We start from the raw sequence: 19,983 nt of genomic DNA on the forward strand, positions 1-19,983 counted from the left end.
TGATATAGTCACTATGGCATCATACTGATTACTATAATGAAGATCATAAAAAGTGTTCGTTTTCACATTACTTTAAGAAATGTTCTAATGAATGTAATTTTGCATTTGATTTAGTAGATCAGAAACACAGTACACTAGTTACATGCCTCTTACGCTATGACACTTGCGTATACAACTAAAGCAGTTTGGGTGATGCCAAAATACCACACACTGAAAAGAACTGGTTGTATTTTCCAGATACTTGGAACATGACAACACTTTGAGTAAGAAAACAGGCATTGTTAGCTTTTTAGTTTCATAAAACAAATTCAGAGGTTTTAAAACCACATCAGCTATATAAAATGGGCTGCCCCTCCTCAGCAGGTGGTAATAATGGAAAAATCAATATTTAATACAGAAGCTGTATCCTTTCCTTTACTGTCTTGATTGTAAAAAGAATAATTCATTTTGTGGTCTGATAGCTGGTTAGCTTAACTTTTTGGTGCCAAACAGCAAATACTTGTTAAAATAATGAACTAATCAACGAAAGGCAGGATCTGCTGAGCAAGAGACCGAATTGCACAGTCTACTCTGGAAAAGGAATGTTGATCTCAAAATGGCCTATACACACTTCAGTCATCTCTGAATTTTCTTACTTAGGCTTTGACTTTTAGCTTTTATTTTATTTACTATGAAATAAGGAGATGTATCTCTTAGATTAATGTTGCTTTAACTAAAAGCAGTCTGACCTTGATGCTGCTAACATTTCATAGTGCCTTAATAGTCTCTGCTGAAATGGAAATATTTACTCATAGTGAGCAGTGCTGGGTACTCTTTTTTTTTTTTCTTCTTTCTACAGTTTTCCACATTTTTTTCATAGTGCCAATTTTATAAATAGCAACAAGCGAAAAAATAATGGTTAGGACTTGGAGAAAATTGCTTACCTGTAACTTGAGTTCATATAGATTATCAGTGAAGATCCCCACACTCCATCCTCAATAGAACTTGAACAGGTGGAAGGGGCTGAGGATATGCAGAGAGCCATGTTTCTTTACATAGCATTGAATTAAGCGTTCCATTACTCAAGGCAAGAATGCCTCTCCCCTCCCTGTGGTCGGTTTGCCGGAAGGTTCTTGGAAGGATTAGATTTGTATTGGTAAATGTTGGTATACGCGCACAGACACACAGTTTCCACTGACGATCAAAATTTACAATAGGCAAAGTAAGAAAAGTGCTGCTTGAGAACTTTAAATTAGAGTCCCACCTTAATGTATATAAAATGTGTTGTAATGCTGGCATTAGTGGAGCTGGAGGAGTGCAACATTTAGGTAGGTTTAACTTTTCGAATCTCAACATCTGCTGTCATTAAATCATTGTCCCCCCCTCCCCAATTTTCCACAACTGTGAAAATTTAAACAGATAATTAAAAAAAAAAAAGCTTAAAAATAAACATCTATATTATCCATTGAATTTATTAAAGAAATCAAATTCTGCCAAGCCTAGGCATATACTCAAAAGTGTGCATTTGTACTGATCTACTCAAAGTCAGGTTAAAGGGAACTTTTTTTCCTTGAGCCAATGAGTCACTTCACTTACAAGCATAAAACAAATTCATCTAGCTTGAGGGCTGCAGAAGTTCTTCTTTTGCTGTTTCGAGTTTTATATGTGACTGAAGATGTTTTCTTGAAAATATCCTAAAATTCATTGGAAAGAAATTAGGCAATAAGGTTAAGATGTTGAACCTTAACTCAATTTTCTGGTCTTCATGGGTTTATGTGAGAGTTCTTACTCTTTGCACAAAAGCATTGTGACAAATCTGTCAACACTTCATCAGGAAACACTGGTCATGCTAGTCTGCTCTTAATCTCCCCTCTCCTCTTTTCTTGATTGCTATGGACAACACCACCAGTCTTATCTGTCACTCAGGCCATAACCTGGGTGACATGTTCAAATGTGGCATCTCTGTAGGTCCTCATACCCAGGGCACATCTCAGTCTTGCAGATTTTTTCAGCGTAATATAAGATACAGCTAACATTCTTGTCCAAGCTCGGTCATCTTGTGTCTTGATTGCTGCAACATCCCTTTCTCTGGCCTTGACAAATCTTGCACTGCTCATATCCATTCAGAATGCTGCTTCAAATATCATTTTACTAGCCTGTTGCTTTATCCATGGCATCCCTCCACTTGCTTGCTCTTTTCTATAGCATCAAACATAAGCTGTTTGTCTTCACTTTCAGGGTCCATCAGTCAGTCCACACCTTACCTATCATTTCTCATTCACTATTGAGATGTTAACTCCCATCTCTGAATGGTCCATGATGCCAGCCTCCCTTGGTGGTTTTCAGAGGATGCAAATAACTTTGAAGGTGTATGTCTACACCAGTGGTGGCTTATGTATAGAGGGCATTAGGGCACCGCCCCTCCTGTAAAAGTCCACACAAATACCTGTGTCACTAAATATGAATTGAGAACACAGCAACTATATTCTGTTAGCAATTTGTATTTAATAACAGCCTCCAGAAGTCTTTCTCCATCGCCCCATGGCAAGTGCGCAGACTATACAGTGAAAGTCTGATAGGAGGCAAGCTGCTAGGGTTTTGAATGGGGGCAATTAGAGTGTAACGCTTTACTGTGCTGTATTGTCACTGTAGCCTGTGGTTTGGGCAGTGAATCCAACGCCTCGGACCCCACCCAAAATCCTTGTGGCTTGCTTCCGATCAGTCCTTCACTGCGCAGTCTGTGGGGGAGAAGGAGCTGGAGGAGACGTTGACCAGGAGCTAAGGAAGCAGGAAGAAAGGCCAAATGGGCAGAATAGCCACCCTTCTGAGCTGGTAAATCTGTTGCTCCTGGCCTAGGGCAGAGGGAGCCCTAGGGACTTGCGGCTAACGGTGAACTTTCGGGAGGCAGGCAGGGCAGTGAGTAAGCACCAGGGGCTGGGGTGAAGGGAGGAATTAGAGTAAAGGGAGGAGGGAGACTTCAGGGGCCAGGGCCAAGTGGGGTGAGAATTAGGGGGCAGAGCTCCCAGAGAACTGGGGCTAAGGGGAGAGTTCTGGTATGGGGAGCCCCAGGCGTTTCTACTATCCCCCACTTGTGCCAAGGTTGACCAGCTGCCACTTGTCAACACTTGAGCTGGAAGTGAGCCTTCCAGCCTGGGTAGATAGGCTCTCACGCTAGCCGCGCAAGCAATGTGGCTTGGGCAGCAGTTTGGGCTCTCAAACCTCCCCCACTTCTCCCCTCCAACTGGGTCTGAGCTTGGGTGGCTAGACAAAGTCTTTGCTGGAGCCACAACGTTCACACTGCTATTTTTAGAATGCTAGCTGGATCCCCGCTTGCATGAGTCTGTGTCTTTTGGGAGGCTTGCTCCCTGCTGCAGTGTAGTCATACCACAAAAAACTGAAAAATACACGTTAAAATTGAAGTTCAACAGTTTCCAGATGTTTGACTTTCAAGTCATGCTGGAAGACTTGCATGTTTTCCCATGCTTTGCCTAAGGGCCTGGGTTAAATGGGGGAGTGGATTTTGCAGGTTGAGGTGCAGTAGTGTCTGTTGGATAGGAAGGTTTTTGAGACTGTCAATCCAAGGGAAATTTTTGTATGTCATGTTTTGTAAAGAAATGTAGAGGTGCTGAGGGTTTGTCTACACTGCAGTTGAAAGTGTGATTGACGCATATGTACACATACCTGAGCTGGCTTTAATGTAGCTAGCATGCTAATTGGGGGTTTGATCATTGGCCTGCTAAACCCAGGGTTGTGAGTTCAATCCTTGAGGGAGCCATTAGGGATCTGGGGCAAAAATTGGGGATTGGTAGCAGGGGATTGGACTAGATGACCTCCTGAGGTCCCTTCCAACCCTGATATTCTATGATGATAGCAGTGAAGCTGTGGCAGCACAAACTTCAGCACAGGCTGGCTGCCCATGTAATAAGGACCCAGGGGACAGGGTGGGCTTGGAGCAGCATGGGTGCTATTGATATTCACACTGGATTAAAGCTAGCTCAGGTATGTCTATACATGCTTCATTCCCAACTCCAGTTGCAGATGCTTAGCCAGATGCTTTTAACTGAAATATATAAAGATGGATTGCTAAAGGTATACATGAGTAGACATGAATTACAAATAGTACTATAAAATCATTCCCTTTCTTCCTTGCATTACAGTATCACAGAGGTTCTCAAACCGGGAGCAGGGTGCAGAGTATATTCTGGGGGGGTATGAGAAGCTTTTTTTGGGGGGGGGAAAGCTTACTGCCCCCATTTTATCCACAGTAATGAATAACTAGCAAAGTTGATTCCTCCACACACATCAGTAGGGGTCTACTTAAATCACAGTGAAATCACATATTTTTTTGTGGGTTGGTTAGGGCATAAAGAGCAAACTTCTTGGGTGAGTTCATAGAGTTACATATTCCATGCCACTCTTGCTTCTGTGCTGCCGCTGCTGGCAGCTGTGCTCCCCACTGCTGGCAGCTGTGCTGCCTTCAGAGCTGGGCACCTGGCCAGCAGCCACCTTTCTCCACTCCGCCTTCAGAGCTGGGTAGTTAGAGAGCGGCGGCTGCTGGCTGGGTGCCTGTATCTGAGGGAAGCGCCACCGCCAGCAGAAGTAATGGGGTGTCAGTACCTTACTGTTTTTAATATTTAGTGAAACTTGCATGGCTTTTTAAAATTGGTATATGTACTTGTGTGGCAGGAGTGGGGGGCATAAATACTACAGACACACAAGTGGGGGGGCGCGATCAAGTAAGTTTGAGAACCACTGCAATGTCAGATCTCTGGCTTCTGCAGGAACTGAGATGACATCTCAAATACTTAGAGGGCAAGAAAGACTGTTCTTTTCCAGTTTAAGAGTTTGGTGTTGCCAGTGTAGAACCTAGAAGATGCATCTTGTTAGGTTGAATAAATCCCTCGTCCAAATTTGTTTTACAATACAAATATATACTTCAAAAATGTATTCGACCATCTGTTAATGGCTTCAGATCTTTTATTTATCTATATCTATATAATTTTAAATAAAGCATTTAGTTCATATCTCTGAAGGAAGTCTCTGAAGTACATGTCCTTCAATGTGGCTTTTTTCCTGTGCTTGAATGTAGGAGCTGATTATCAAGTTCATGAATTTTCTGGAGACCATAATGCTTTAGGCAGTGTTAACATCTGCTTCCTGGATGCTATAAATAACTTTTGATTACTACATCTTTTCACAATCACTTACTCCCTCAGTGACATGTAAGGCTTTAAATAATGCTGCAGTCCTTTATAAATCCTAGCAAATCTTCAAAATGTTAACTTATTTGTCTAGTGCCTCAATTCAAAGTTACTGGATTGTCTTGAAGTGTAATATGTAGTGTTACTGTTTGTAGTCATGTTTTGCTATTTCTCTTAAAAATTGGGGCCAGCCTAAGTAAGAGACATTTTGAAAGTGCTCAGAATGCAACAGCTCTGGAGTATTACTACCATTAATAAAATGCAATTCAAATAAATTGTATTTCATTGAATTTTTGTCTTCTGCTTAATTTTTATTGGTTCCCCCAATATGGTATTTTTTTTATCTCCTGTTTAACTACCAAAGCACCAAACTGCAGTTCACATTAAGACCTTTTCTTTCATTCGTTAGTACGAATGAGATGGTGCAGTGATTGGGTAGCTTTGAAATGTGATCCCAGCATTCTGGAAAAACCTGATTAGGAACCTTGTAATCAATGCTGTTCCGTCACATGGAAGGTAGCACAGTTGGAAATCAAGATTAGCTCACTTTGTGTCCAAATGAGCAGAAGCCAAGAAAATGACTTCAGGAATGTTAGACTCTTTACCAGCATCCCCCAAATCTTATAATTTCTAGTCTGAAAAGTGAGTGTGTAAAAATTACTTATGTATTTAGTCGCTGATATTTACTTTAGTGTAAAAATAACTCTTTATTGTACGATCAGCCCTCCAGAAGCTGCACAGCTTTGTGAGTGAACTGTATTTTTCTGCCCCACATGTTAACAGAAACGTTAATTTCAATTGCAAGGGCCTGTGCATTCCCATTGTCTAATTATGTCCTAGTTACACTGATTAACCCAATGGTGGCAAGAGAATTGCATCAAGAACTTATTTGGGCTGCAAAATTTTTACTACTCGTGGTGACGCACAAACTAGAAAGAACCCAACTTGACTTGCAGATACTAGGTTGGTTTTGCAAGCCTGCTGCTTAGAAAATCCATATTTATAAATTAAGGATTCCATATACAGTTTGCTTGATATAATGAGGGTGTCAGTCCTTTAAGGTGTTGAGTACCAGCAATGACTAGAAAATTAATGGGGGTTGAAGAGGCTCCAGAGCTTGAAGGATTGAGCCCTAACCGTGGTACCCCACAATGCTTTTACAAAATCCATTTCAGGGTAGTTCTCAATAAGTCAGCTACTGACACAGAAATCTAAATTTAGTGTTTCATGAGCTAAGTCGTAGCTAACCTTTAATGATGACATTCAGTAATGAGGCACAGATTTATTTTGTACGTGCTTTCTGTGTGAGGGAATGTGGGGTTGATCACTGAATGTGTCCCTCTCTCAGGAACCATAGAGTTGTGTGTGTATGGGGGGACTGTTGGCGGGAGCAGGAGGAGAAAACATGGTTATTATGGAGGTGAGGAGAATATGCCCTTAGGGGAACAGGTCCATTTGTCAGTGATGCATAAAGAACCCTGTTTGCTGATTCTGGTGAGGTAGGTGAACTTCTGTTGTATTCGGTTAGTTCCATTAGCTCTTCGTTTAACCATTCCTGCCATTTAAATAACAAAACATATACCAAAGCTTTGTCAATTCACCATATTTATTTATATATTATGTCCCTATCCTCTACTCCATTTTGACTTCTAGGTTGTAAGCCTTCGAGAACAGGGATTGTCTTACATAAATCTGTACAGTGCCCAGCAAAATGGGGCTCCAGTCCTGATTGACGTCTTGAAGCCCTACCATAATGTTTATTAATAGTCAGAAAAGCCACAACAATGCAACCAGGATTAATATCAGTCCTGATAAATCTATTTTTCTTACTGTTTTCTAGACTTTGAGAGTGCATGAGACTTGCTGTTGTGCAGAGGGATTGTTTGGTTACTAGTGTAATTCTGCTGAAGTAATTGTCTCTGCAACAGGAATATTAAGCTGTCACACTAAGCTGCTGCACTGAAACTGTATTGACATGGGCATAGAAATGGAGCAAGTTTGGAGAAACACCAGAAACTTTCCCATTAGTTTGATTGCTCCCATAAAGTTGTTTCATGATTTCCCCAGTGACTTACATTTCAGTTGTTTCCAATTTATGAAGCTTACTGCTGTGTCAAGGGCCCATGGGTTGGTGCTGATAACCACAAGGTACGAGATATATATTTCTGTAAGAGGAAGTGTTAAATCTTTAAAAGAAGACACATAAATTGTCTGATAGGAGGGTGAAGGGATCTGAGATTCCTGTAGCTTCTGGAGGCACAGGTTGGCTACACTAGTCCTGTCATAAATATAAAGGGAAGGGTAAACCCCTTTAAAATCCCTCCTGGCCAGAGGAAAAATCCTCTCACCTGTAAAGGGTTAAGAAGCTAAAGGTGACCTCGCTGGCACCTGACCAAAATGACCAATGAGGAGACGAGATATTTTCAAAAGCTGGGAGGAGGGAAAAAAACAAAGGCTCTGTGTCTGTCGGTACGCTGCTTTTGCCGGGGATAGAACAGGAATGGAGTCTTAGACCTTTTAGTAAGTAATCTAGCTAGGTATGTGTTAGACTATGATTTCTTTAAATAGCTGAGAAAAGAACTGTGCTGAATAGAATGACTATTTCTGTCTGTGTGTCTTTTTTGTAACTTAAGGTTTTGCCTAAAGGGATTCTCAAAGTTTTGAATCTAATTATCCTGTAAGGTATCTACCATCCCGATTTTACAGAGGTGATTCCTTTACTTCTATTTACTTCTATTTCTAGAACGAATGCTTTTTCATTGTTCTCAGATCCAAGAGTTTGGGTCTGTGGTCACCTATGCAAATTGGTGAGGATTTTTACCAAACCTTTCCCAGGAAGTGGGGTGCAAGGGTTGGGAGGATTTTGGGGGGAAAAGTGTCCAAACTATGTTTCCCAGTAAACCCAGTTAGAGTTTGGTGGTGGCAGTGGATATTCCAAGGACAAAGGATAGAATTAATTTGTACCTTGGGGAAGTTTTAACCTAAGCTGGTAAAAGTAAGCTTGGGAGGTTTTCAGGCAGGTCCCCACATCTGTACCCTAGCGTTCAGAGTGGGGGAGGAACCTTGACAAGTCCCCTTAAATACAGAACTTGGAGTACAGTGGTGAATGCATTGGAGTTGCTGTGACTTAAATCTCCTGTGGTCTAATGGCATGCTTATGCACATTTCGGTCTCAATACATTTTCACTCTTTTTGGGTGTCTCTGCTGAGACTGTTAAACAAGAGGTTAGTGCTAATGCTGGTGGTTTCTGTGATGTAACCTTGTCTGTTAACTGGAATGAGTAAGTATTAGTACATAATCCACCAAACAGGCTTCAGATGATAAGAAGTTTAGATCACTGACTTGGGATGTATTTCATCTGGAAACTCTCATTCAGCTGAAATTTCAATTCTGTATAATCACATTCTGTAATTTTAATTTGTAAATGCAGAGGTTTTGGTGTAATGTGCTCCTTTACCTCCAACCATACGCACATGGTCCATGCTGTTAGTATGAATTAATAATATCTAATACCTGCTTCAGGTACACCACCTGCCCTGTTTACTCAGCTCACGAACTCCAGGTGGTGAATAACAGACTACATTTAGACTTTGCACAGCTTGGTTCCCACAAATCAAAACTCCAGATTAGTCTTAATTAGATGCTGAGGCTAAACTTGTTTATTACCTGATTATATATAGGTTTAATTTTTGGGTGAAAATGCATAACTTGTTAGCAAATCTTACAAGATAAGCCAACATTTTGGAGTTTGCATTGGAAAACATAGAGATAGTCAACATCCTGAGAGTTAAAAATCTGATATATATGGTCTACATATATGCAGGAGTGAAATCAGGAAGGCCAAATCACACCTGGAGTTGCAGCTAGCAAGAGATGTTAAGAGTAACAAGAAGGGTTTCTTCAGGTATGTTAGCAACAACAAGAAAGTCAAGGAAAGTGTGGGTCCCATACTGAATGAGGGAGGCAACCTAGTGACAGAGGATGTGGAAAAAGCTAATATACTCAATGCTTTTTTTGCCTTTGTCTTCACAAACAAGGTCAGCTCCCAGACTACTGCACTGGGCAGCGCAGCATGGGAAGGAGGTGACCAGCCCTCTGTGGAGAAAGAAGTGGTTCAGGACTATTAAGAAAAGCTGGACGAGCACAAGTCCATGGGGCCGGATGCGCAGCATCCGAGAGTGCTAAAAGAGTTGGCGGATATGATTGCAGAGCCATTGGCCATTATCTTTGAAAACTGATGGCGATCGGGGGAGGTCCTGGACGACTGGAAAAAGGCTACTGTAGTGCCCATCTTTAAAAAAGGGAAGGAGGAGGATCCTGGGAACTACAGGCCAGTCAGCCTCACCTCAGTCCCTGGAAAAATCATGGAGAAGGTCCTCAAGGAATCAATTCTGAAGCACTTAGAGGAGAGGAAAGTGATCAGGAACAGTCAGCATGGATTCACCAAGGGCAAGTCATGCCTGACTAATCTAACTGCCTTCTATGACGAGATAACTGGCTCTGTGGATGAGGGGAAAGTGCTGGACGTGTTGTTCCTTGACTTTAGCAAAGCTTTTGAACGGTCTCCCACCATATTCTTGCCAGCAAGTTAAAAGTATGGGCTGGATGAATGGATTATGAGGTGGATAGAAAGTTAGCTAGATTGTCGGGCTCAATGGGTAGTGATCAATGGCTCCATGTCTAGTTGGCAGCCGGTATCAAGTGGAGTGCCCCAAGGGTCGGTCCTGGGGCCGGTTTTGTTCAATATCTTCATAAATGATCTGGAGGATGGCGTGGATTGCACCCTCAGCAAATTTGCAGATGACACTAAACTGGGAGGAGAGGTAAATACGCTGGAAGGTAGGGATAGGATACACAGGGCCCTAGACAAATTAGAGGATTGGGCCCAAAGAAATCTGATGAGGTTCAACAAGGACAAGTGCAGAGTCCTGCACTTAGGATGGAAGAATCCCATGCACCGCTACAGACTAGGGACCGAATGGCTCGGCAGCAGTTCTGCAGAAAAGGACCTAGGGGTTACAGTGGACGAGAAGCGGGATATGAGTCAACAGTGTGCCCTTGTTGCCAAGAAGGCCAATGGCATTTTGGGATGTATAGGTAGGGGCATTGCCAGCAGATCGAGGGATGTGGTCGTTCCCCTCTATTCGACATTGGTGAGGCCTCATCTGGAGTACTGTGTCCAGTTTTGGGCCCCACACTACAAGAAGGATGTGGATAAATTGGAGAGAGTCCAGCGGAGGGCAACAAAAATGATTAGCGGACTGGAACACATGACTTCTGAGGAGAGGCTGAGGGAACTGGGATTGTTTAGTCTGCGGAAGAGAAGAATGAGGGGGGATTTGATAGCTGCTTTCAACTACCTGAAAGGGGGTTCCAAAGAGGATGGATCTAGACTGTTCTCAGTGGTAGCAGATGACAGAACAAGGAGTAATGGTCTCAAGTTGCAGTGGGGGAGGTTTAGGTTGGATATTAGGAAAAACTTTTTCACTAGGAGGGTGGTGAAACACTGGAATGCGTTACCTAGGGAGGTGGTGGAATCTCCTTCCTTAGATATTTTTAAGGTCAGGCTTGACAAAGCTGTGGCTGGGATGATTTAGTTGGGGATTGGTCCTGCTTGGAGTAGGGAGTCGGACTAGATGACCTCCTGAGGTCCCTTCCAACCCTGATATTCTATCATTCTACATCTGAAGTCAGTACTTAATGGCACATAAACAATACCTATGTCCAACAGTTACCACACAGCAGTGTCTGAGATAATGAAGATACTTTGTAAGTACAGGAAAAATTGTGATCTCTCACATACAGTACTAATGTTTAATTGTTGGCAAATGTTTTTCTGATCGAGATTAAACCCTGCAGTGGTTACTAGGACAAGCTATTTAAGGTGAAATCACTGACTATGCAAAACCAAACGTGCTGAACACAAACTAGTTTTATTGTAAGCATCTCAGGGTTGAACTGTGTGTCCTCCATGTAATCAGAACTGTCAAATTAACTGTTGGAGGTGCTTGTTTCTGGGAGAACACTTTTTAAATTTAATAACAGCTGCTTAGTGTAGAAAAACTAGATTGCTTAGCTAGGCTGACATATAACTCTCTTCACAGGACAGTTTTCCACACACCATGGCCAGTGCTTTTAGCAAGGTACTCTATGCAACAAAATATTATGTTCTGGGCCACTGCAGCTAGTCACTATCTTTAGATACAATGGCTTGACCATTATATTAATTTTAAACCATATCAAATAGCACAGTAAGCTGTAGTATGTGTTTTCCATACATACCACATTTCTCCTACCCTCACAGCTGTGGCCTGTTGCTTAGGAAATTAAATCTGTTCTGAAGTGAACTACGTCAGTGGTCTTCAGATTTCATGATTTTATGTTTAATATAATATCACTTTACTTTCCTTAATTGTCTGTTGTAAGGGGGAGAGGTCTAAAAAAAGAACTAAAGCTTAGAAATCATGGTGCACTATACACAGTTTTGGGGAAAGTACATTTGACTAGTGTGTATAAGGTTCCTGGATATTCAGTGCTTTTTTAAAGTCTGCTCACAAGGTCAAGTGGAGGAGCACATAGCTAAGAAAGTGAATCTACAGAATATGCATTCAGAGAAATTTGTTTTTAAATATAAATCATTTACCATGTTTGGGATTTGGCTTTAAAATAGTCTCTTTACTGTTCTTTAAAGTATCAATAGTTCTTATTCATGATATGCTCTTTCTTTAGTGTATTTCCCAACAGAGAAAATTACTTACAATTAAAAGAAAGGATTGTTCAGGCAGCACTTCTCCCAAAGTGCTCATTGGCATGCTTCGTGAGTATATAGCCATCTCTTCCCAGCCGTGGACATTGAGGACGGTTCTATGTAGCTGCAGTGAGCAGAAAATTGAAATAATGAAAAAATCAGGCCAAGAGTATTGTTGTAGCCATATATAACATGTGAAATACATATTTAAACACCCACTATTTAACACTCTCTTTATCATGATATAAATACACTGTTCAGTTTGCAAGGTAGCAATAGGTAGCAAGATGTCTGCAATAGCTGCTGGTAATTTGAGATGATTTTTTCACTTTATCAAGTCAAGAATGACTAGAGATCTAGAGCGGTGCTTGTTAGTGGTATCTCTACTCATTTTTTTGATTACTGCAAGAGTTCTATTTTTAGATCTATTGATGTGCAACAAGAAAGAGCTGCTCCACGCCTTCTGTCACATGATTGTAGAGAACCTGAAGCTGAAGTGCGTATTGGTGATTATTCAGAGAGACGTTCGTTACCTTGGGGAGATATAAAATGATAGTATAGTTAAATGTGTTATGGTGCTAAATCAGTGGATTACACTAACATTACCCTTATTTAAGAGTAAAAGTGCAGGAAATGCCATTGAGAAAAATTACATAATTTGTCTTTTTGCTTAGGATTTGTTGTCACTGAACAAGTAACTGTAAGCACATTTTAAAAACACACTGAAGTAATATGTTTTTCAGATTATTTCACCAATGACACATTTTCTGTTCACAGAACCCAGCTGTCTCCAGTTCCAGCTGGTCAGAACTAGATGTACTCATTTTGGCAGGAACTGTTGGCTATGCTGTGAGCCTGGGAGCAAGCAGCTTTATAGAAGAGGAGCACCAAACCTGGTATTTTCTTATCAATACTCTTTGCCTGGCACTGTGCCAAGAAATTTGTAGACACTACTTTCTTGTGAAAGAATGTGATCTTCAGCTTAGTACTGCTGTGAAACAAAATTTTGAAGATATTGAGGAAACCACCCAGTGCAGGAAGGTTGATATACCATCATGTGACTCAAAATTGGGAAAAGTCACCTCTTCAAGTGAATTTCTAAAAGGCTCAGAAAAGTGGATGGGTTTAGCAAGTCCATTAATCATCCTTATTTGCTGTCGGTTACTTCGTTCATTAAATCAGACGGGAGTTCAGTGGGCTCATCGACCCGACTTTGGACATTGGTTGACAAGGTGGGTATCTGAGTTGGATAATAGTTACTACTTACTTAAAATTTCATGTCTTACTTTGTGTTTAGCTAAGGGGATAATGATTTAATATTCTGTAAATAGAAAATACTGTAAATAGTTGAAGGAAGTGAGTATTAAGTGCTGCAGAGTTTTTTCACTATTCTTGTTGGAGTAGTTGTCCTGTGTAATGTATTTACCACCACTAGGCTATTGTCCTTGGCACTAATCAAGATTTATAATCTAATTCTTGCAAACTTGAAAGCATGTTTTTTTTATAAGCGGTTTAATGTTTTTCAATAACTAAGGGTATGTCTGCAGTACAAAATTATTTTATTCGAATTTTTGGAAGCGATTTTATACATTCGGTGAAGCGCATGAATTCGGCGGAGTGCGTCCACAGTACTGAGGGTAGCACTGAATGTCGGAGCAGTGCACTGTGGGTAGCTATCCCCCAGTTCCTGCAGCCCCCGCTGCCCATTGGAATTCTGGGTTCAGCTCCGAGTGCATGATGGGGCAAACATCGCGGGTGTTTCTGGGTGTGTGTCGTCAGTCGCTCCTCCTTCCGTGAAAGCTATGGCAGACAATCATTTTGCGCCTTTTTGGCGTGCAGGCGCCATACTTTTTTCAGCAGATGGTGCAGCACGGTGCACCGCTTCTATCCTGGTACTATGAATCCACCTCTCATTTCCTCTCATCTTTCTATGTAATCTCTATAAGTATCTACTCTTTCTCTCTTCCTCATTGACCGCTTCCACTGCCAACTCTGCTTGGGCATCGTGAACCGAGCAGCACAGCTTCTGCTGTCAACTCTGCTCTCCCGCTCTTGCCGCACTACTGAGCTTCTCCATGTTGTCTGTCCTGGGCTGCTGCTTCCGTGAAAGCTACAGAAGACAACCATTTCCCGCCTTTTATCAGCTATCGTGAACCAAACAGCACCTCTTCCGCTGCTACTCTGCTCTCCTACATTTCACGCCCTTTTTCCAGGATTACCCGTGCAGGCACCATAGCATGGCAAGTATGGAGCCCGCTCAGATCCCCGCTGCAGTTTTGACTATTGTAAATACCTCATGCATTATCCAGCAGTATGTGCAGTACCTGAAAAACTGGGTGAGGAAGTGATGACAGCGCCATTACTATATTGATGAGGACATGGACAGAGTCATTCCTAGAAGCATGGCATGTGGTGATTGGGAGATCATGGTGGCGTTGAGCCAGGTTCATGCCGTGGAACGCCGATTCTGGGCCTGAGAAACAAGCACAGACTGGTGGGACTGCATAGTGGTATGGGATGATTCCCAGTGGCTGCGAAACTTTCATATGCGTAGGGCCACTTTCATGGAACTTTGTGACTTGCTGTCCCCTGCCCTGAAGTGCAAAGACACTAAGGTGAGAGCAGCCCTCACAGTTGAGAAATGAGTGGCCATAGCCCTGTGGAAGCTTGCAATGCCCAACAGCTACCGGTCAGTCAGGAATCGGTTTGGAGTGGGGAAATCTACTGTGGGGGCTGCTATGCTGCAAGTAGCCAACGCAATCATTGACCAGCTGTTATCAAGGGTAGTGACTTTGGGAAATGTGCAGACCATTGTGGATGGCTTTAATGCACTGGGGTTCCCTAACTGCGGTGGGGCGATAGACGGAACACATATCCCTATCTTGGCCCTGGAACGCCGGGGCGGCCAGTACATAAACCGCAAGGGGTACTTTTTCCACGGTGCTGCAAGCACTGTGGATCACAAGGGACGTTTCACCAACATCAATGTGGGATGGCCGGGAAAGGTGCATGACGCTCACATCTTCAGGAACTCTGGTCTGTTTGAACAGCTGCAGGAAGGGACTTACTTCCCAGACCAGAAAATTACTGTTGGGGATGTTGAAATGCCTATAGTTATCCTTGGGGACCCAGCCTACCCCTTAATGCCATGGCTCATGAAGCCATACAACAAGCGCCCTGGACAGTAGTAAGGAGCAGTTCAACTGTAGGCTGAGCAAGTGCTGAATGGTGGTAGAATGTGCTTTTGGACGTTTGAAAGCGCGCTGGCGCAGTTTGCTGAGATCTAACTAAGTCAGTACAACCAATATTCCAATTGTAATTGCTACTTGTAGTGTGCTCCACAATATCTGTGAGTGTAAGGGGGAGATGTTTATGGCGGGATGGGATGTTGAGGCAACTTGCCTGGTGGCCAATTTTGCACAGCCAGACAACAGGGTGATCAGAAGAGTGCAGCAGGGCGCGCTGCACATCGGAGAAGCTTTGAAAGCCAGTTTCATGACTGGCCAGAGTATGGTATGACAGTTGTGGTTGTTTCTCTAGAAGTTACCCGCCCCCTGTGTGTGTGTGTGTGTGTGTATATATATATATAAGGAAATAGTCACAATTGTTTAAAAACCATTCTTTATTACTTGTTGCACAACACATTGAGAGAAATCAGAAGGTAGACCAGGGGAGGGGGCGGGTATTGGGTTAGAGGGGTGGAGGAGGAGAGAAGGACAAGTCCAGAAACCAAATCAAAATTCTGGATATGCCTGCTTTCTGCTGCTTGTGCAATCCTCTGGGGTTGACTGTGTGGGTCCCTGTAGCTCTCCTCCCACCCCATGTTCTTGGGCGTCTGGGTGAGGAGGCTATGGAACTTGGGGAGGAGGGAGGTTGGTTATACAGGGGTTGCAGTGGCAGTCTGTGGTCTTGCTGTCTTTCCTGCATTAGATCCACCATACAGTGGAGCATGTCAGTTTCCTCCCCCATGAGCTTGACCATAGCATCCTGCCTGCTCTCATTGCACGCGTCCCTCCTCTCTTTGTGTTCATTTAACGCTTTATGGAACTCTGCAATTGTTTGCCTCCACACATTCAGCTGAGCCCTATCAGTGCGGGAGTACTGCATGAGCTCGGCGAACATGTCGTCCTGAGTTCGTTTTTTCCGCCTTCTAATCTGGACCAGCCTCTGGGACAGAGTAGACAGGGGCCACGTTGAAATATTTGCACCTGCGGGAGGAGAAAAAGGGAGGGTAATATTTTAGAAGATATATTTTAGAGAACAAAGGAGACACACTTTCTCAGTGAAACAGGCAATTCATAGTACACAGCACATGTTCTTTCTGTACAAGGTCGCATTTTGCCTCACTGAAGTGCCTGCCACTTTGGTGTGAGTAAGCCATCACAAGCAGCTGGACAACAGAATTCAGCTTGCAGGCAGCCTTGGTAAGCCCTAGGGGCATGCGGGGTTCTGCTTCTTCATTCATTTCAATGCTTTCAAAACTGCCGGGCCCCCTTTCCCATACCAAGCAATGCCTGGTGGGTTTGCCATATAAATGGAGGGCCTGCGGGCTCTCTGGGATGATCGCTTCACACAACACTCTCCCCCCGCCCTGGCACCCATTGTGTGGCTCCGATGAGGCTCTGAGGAGGGATGAGCCCTTTAAACTAAACACGAACAGCCCAGCACATCTGGGTTTCCCCCCACCCCCCACTGCGTGGCTTCGATCAGGCTCTCACTCACCAGAAGTGCCTTCTCCAGGGTCATGGTCCGGGAGCCCGCCTTGGGAGTGGGGGGAGGCTGTTGGCTCCAGCGTTAAGACTAGTTCCTGGCTAGGGGGCAAAACGGATTCCCCACTTGCCGCCTGTGCACTGTCGTCAGCCTCCTCCTCTTCGTCCTCCAGTAACTCATCCTCCTCACTCCATGCAACTCCCCCATTGCAGGTTTCTATGGACAGTGGTGGGGTAGTGGTGGCATCACCCCCCCATAATTGCATGCAGCTCACAATAGAAGCAGCATGTATGGGGCTGTGACCCAGAGCGCCTATTCGCCTCCCTCACTTTTTTGGTATGCTTGACTGAGCTCCTTGATTTTTGTATGACACTGCTGTGTCCCTGGAGCAGCCTCTTTCCGTCATGGCCCTGGAGATTTTAGCGTATGTATTTGCGTTTCTTTTTTTGGAACATAGTTCTGCTATAACAGATTTGTCTCCCCCACATGCGATGAGATCCAGTACCTCCCATTCGGACCATGCTGGAGCTTGTCTGCAAATCTGGGACTGTGTGGTCTCTTGTGATGGTGGACTCTGCATGGTTGCCTGTGGCGGTGGACTGTGCTGATGGTGACCAAACAGGAAATGAAATTCAGAAGTTCCCGGGGCTTTTACTGCCTACCTGACTAGTGCATCGGAGTTGAGAGTGTTGTCCAGAGCGGTCACAAGGGAGCATTCTGGGATAGCTCCCAGAGGCCAATAACGTCTAATTGCATCCACAGTACCTGTAACCCGGAACTGCGATCTTGATTTTAGCGCTACTCCACTTGCCGAGGTGGAGTACAGAAATATGATTAAAGAGACATTTAAATAGAAAAAAACGGTTTGGTTGTGTGGACGGAATCAGTTTTATTTTGAATTAACTCTGCTAATTCTGAAATAACTGCATACCGTAGACCAGGCCTAAGTGAACAGTGACTGGCATAGTACAAAGAGACTTGTGTAATAGAATTAACGTAAAAAGAAAAGGACTACTTGTGGCACCTTAGAGACTAACCAATTTATTTGAGCATAAGCTTTCGTGAGCTACAGCTCACTTCATCGGATGCATACTGTGGAAAGTGTAGAAGATCTTTTTATATACACACAAAGCATGAAAAAATACCTCCTCCCACCCCACTCTCCTGCTGGTAATAGCTTATCTAAAGTGACCACTTTCCTTACAATGTGTATGATAATCAAGGTGGGCCATTTCCAGCACAAATCCAGGGTTTAACAAGAACGTCGGGGGGGGGGGGGAGGAAAAAACAAGGGGAAATAGGTTACCTTGCATAATGACTTAGCCACTCCCAGTCTCTATTCAAGCCTAGAGTTAATTGTATCCAATTTGCAAATGAATTCCAATTCAACAGTTTCTCGCTGGTGTCTGGATTTGAAGTTTTTTTGTTGTAATATAGCAACTTTCATGTCTGTAATTGCGTGACCAGAGAGATTGTAGTTTCCTCAGGAAGTCAGTGGTGTCTCGAAGGTAGCTGGGAGTGCTGGTAGCGTAGGGCCTGAGGAGGGAGTCTACATAGCCAGACAATCCTGCTGTCAGGGTGCCAATGCCTGAGATGATGGGGTGCCCAGGATTTCCAGGTTTATGGATCTTGGGTAGTAGATAGAATATCCCAGGTCGGGGTTCCAGGGGTGTGTCTGTGTGGATTTGATCTTGTGCTTTTTCAGGGAGTTTCCTCAGGCCCTACGCTACCAGCACTCCCAGCTACCTTCAAGACACCACTGACTTCCTGAGGAGACTACAATCCATCGGTGATCTTCCTGATAACACCATCCTGGCCACTATGGATGTAGAAGCCCTCTACACCAACATTCCACACGAAGATGGACTACAAGCCGTCAAGAACACTATCCCCGATAATGTCACGGCTAACCTGGTGGCTGAACTTTGTGACTTTGTCCTTACCCATAACTGTTTTACATTTGGGGACAATGTATACCCTCAGATCAGCGGCACTGCTATAGGTACCCGAATGGCCCCACAGTATGCCAACATTTTTATGGCTGACTTAGAACAACGCTTCCTCAGCTCTCATCCCCTAACGCCCCTACTCTACTTGCGCTATATTGATGACATCTTCATCATCTGGACCCATGGAAAAGAAGCCCTCGAGGAATTCCACTATGATTTCAAATTTCCATCCCACCATGAACCTCAGCCTGGTCCAGTCCACACAAGAGATCCACTTCCTGGACACTACAGTGCTAATAATCGATGGTCACATAAACACCAACCTATACCGGAAACCTTCTGACCGCTATTCCTACCTACATGCCCCAGCTTTCACTCTGACCACACCACACGATCCATTGTCTACAGCCAAGCTCTGCGATACAACCGCATTTGCTCCAACCCCTCAGACAGACAAACACCTACAAGATCTCTATCAAGCATTCTTACAACTACAATACCCACCTGTGGAAGTGAAGAAACAGATTGATAGAGCCAGAAGAGTTCCCAGAAGTCACCTATTACAGGACAGGCCTAACAAAGAAAATAACAGAATGCCACTAGCTGTCACCTTAAGCCCCCAACTAAAACCCCTCCAACGCATTATTAAGGATCTACAACCTATCCTGAAGGATGATCCAACACTCTCACACATCTTGGGAGACAGGCCAGTCCTTGCCTACAGACAGCCCCCCAACCTGAAGCAAATACTCACCAACAACCACATACCACACAACAGAACCACTAACCCAGGAACCTATTCTTGCAACAAAGCCCGTTGCCAACTGTGCCCACATATCTATTCAGGGGACACCATCACAGGGCCTAATAACATCAGCCACACTATCAGAGGCTTGTTCACCTGCACATCCACCAATGTGATATATGCCATCATGTGCCAGCAATGCCCCTCTGCCATGTACATTGGTCAAACTGGACAGTCTCTACGTAAAAGAATAAATGGACACAAATCAGATGTCAAGAATTATAACATTCATAAACCAGTCGGAGAACACTTCAATCTCTCTGGTCACGCGATTACAGACATGAAAGTTGTGATTTTACAACAAAAAAACTTCAAATCCAGACTTCAGCGAGAAGCTGTTGAATTGGAATTCATTTGCAAATTGGATACAATTAACTTAGGCTTGAATAGAGACTGGGAGTGGCTAAGTCATTATGCAAGGTAACCTATTTCCCCTTGTTTTTTCCTCCCCTCCCTCCCCCCCCGGTGTTCTTGTTAAACCCTGGATTTGTGCTGGAAATGGCCGACTTTGATTATCATACACATTGTAAGGAGAGTGATCACTTTAGATAAGCTATTACCAGCAGGAGAGTGGGGTGGGAGGAGGTATT

The 19,983-nt window shown here is 43.6% G+C and overlaps 1 protein-coding gene across 6 annotated transcripts in view; it reads left to right on the forward strand.

The window, feature by feature from the left end:
* The window catches only part of PIGG (phosphatidylinositol glycan anchor biosynthesis class G (EMM blood group)), a 164,241-nt gene that overhangs the window by 61,994 nt on the left and 82,264 nt on the right, over nt 1–19,983 (forward strand). For all 6 annotated transcript variants that reach the window (XR_014711656.1, XM_084628287.1, XM_084628290.1 and 3 more), the window contains one exon: nt 12,707–13,161. Coding sequence is in view for 5 of the 6 variants with exons in the window: in XM_084628287.1 (XP_084484413.1) it covers nt 12,707–13,161 (455 nt within the window). In the remaining variant the exon portion in view is untranslated. The remainder of the gene's footprint in view (nt 1–12,706; nt 13,162–19,983) is intronic.

This window comes from Lepidochelys olivacea (assembly GCF_965140295.1).
Source record: "Lepidochelys olivacea isolate rLepOli2 genome assembly, chromosome: 5".
Taxonomy (NCBI): domain Eukaryota; kingdom Metazoa; phylum Chordata; order Testudines; family Cheloniidae; genus Lepidochelys; species Lepidochelys olivacea.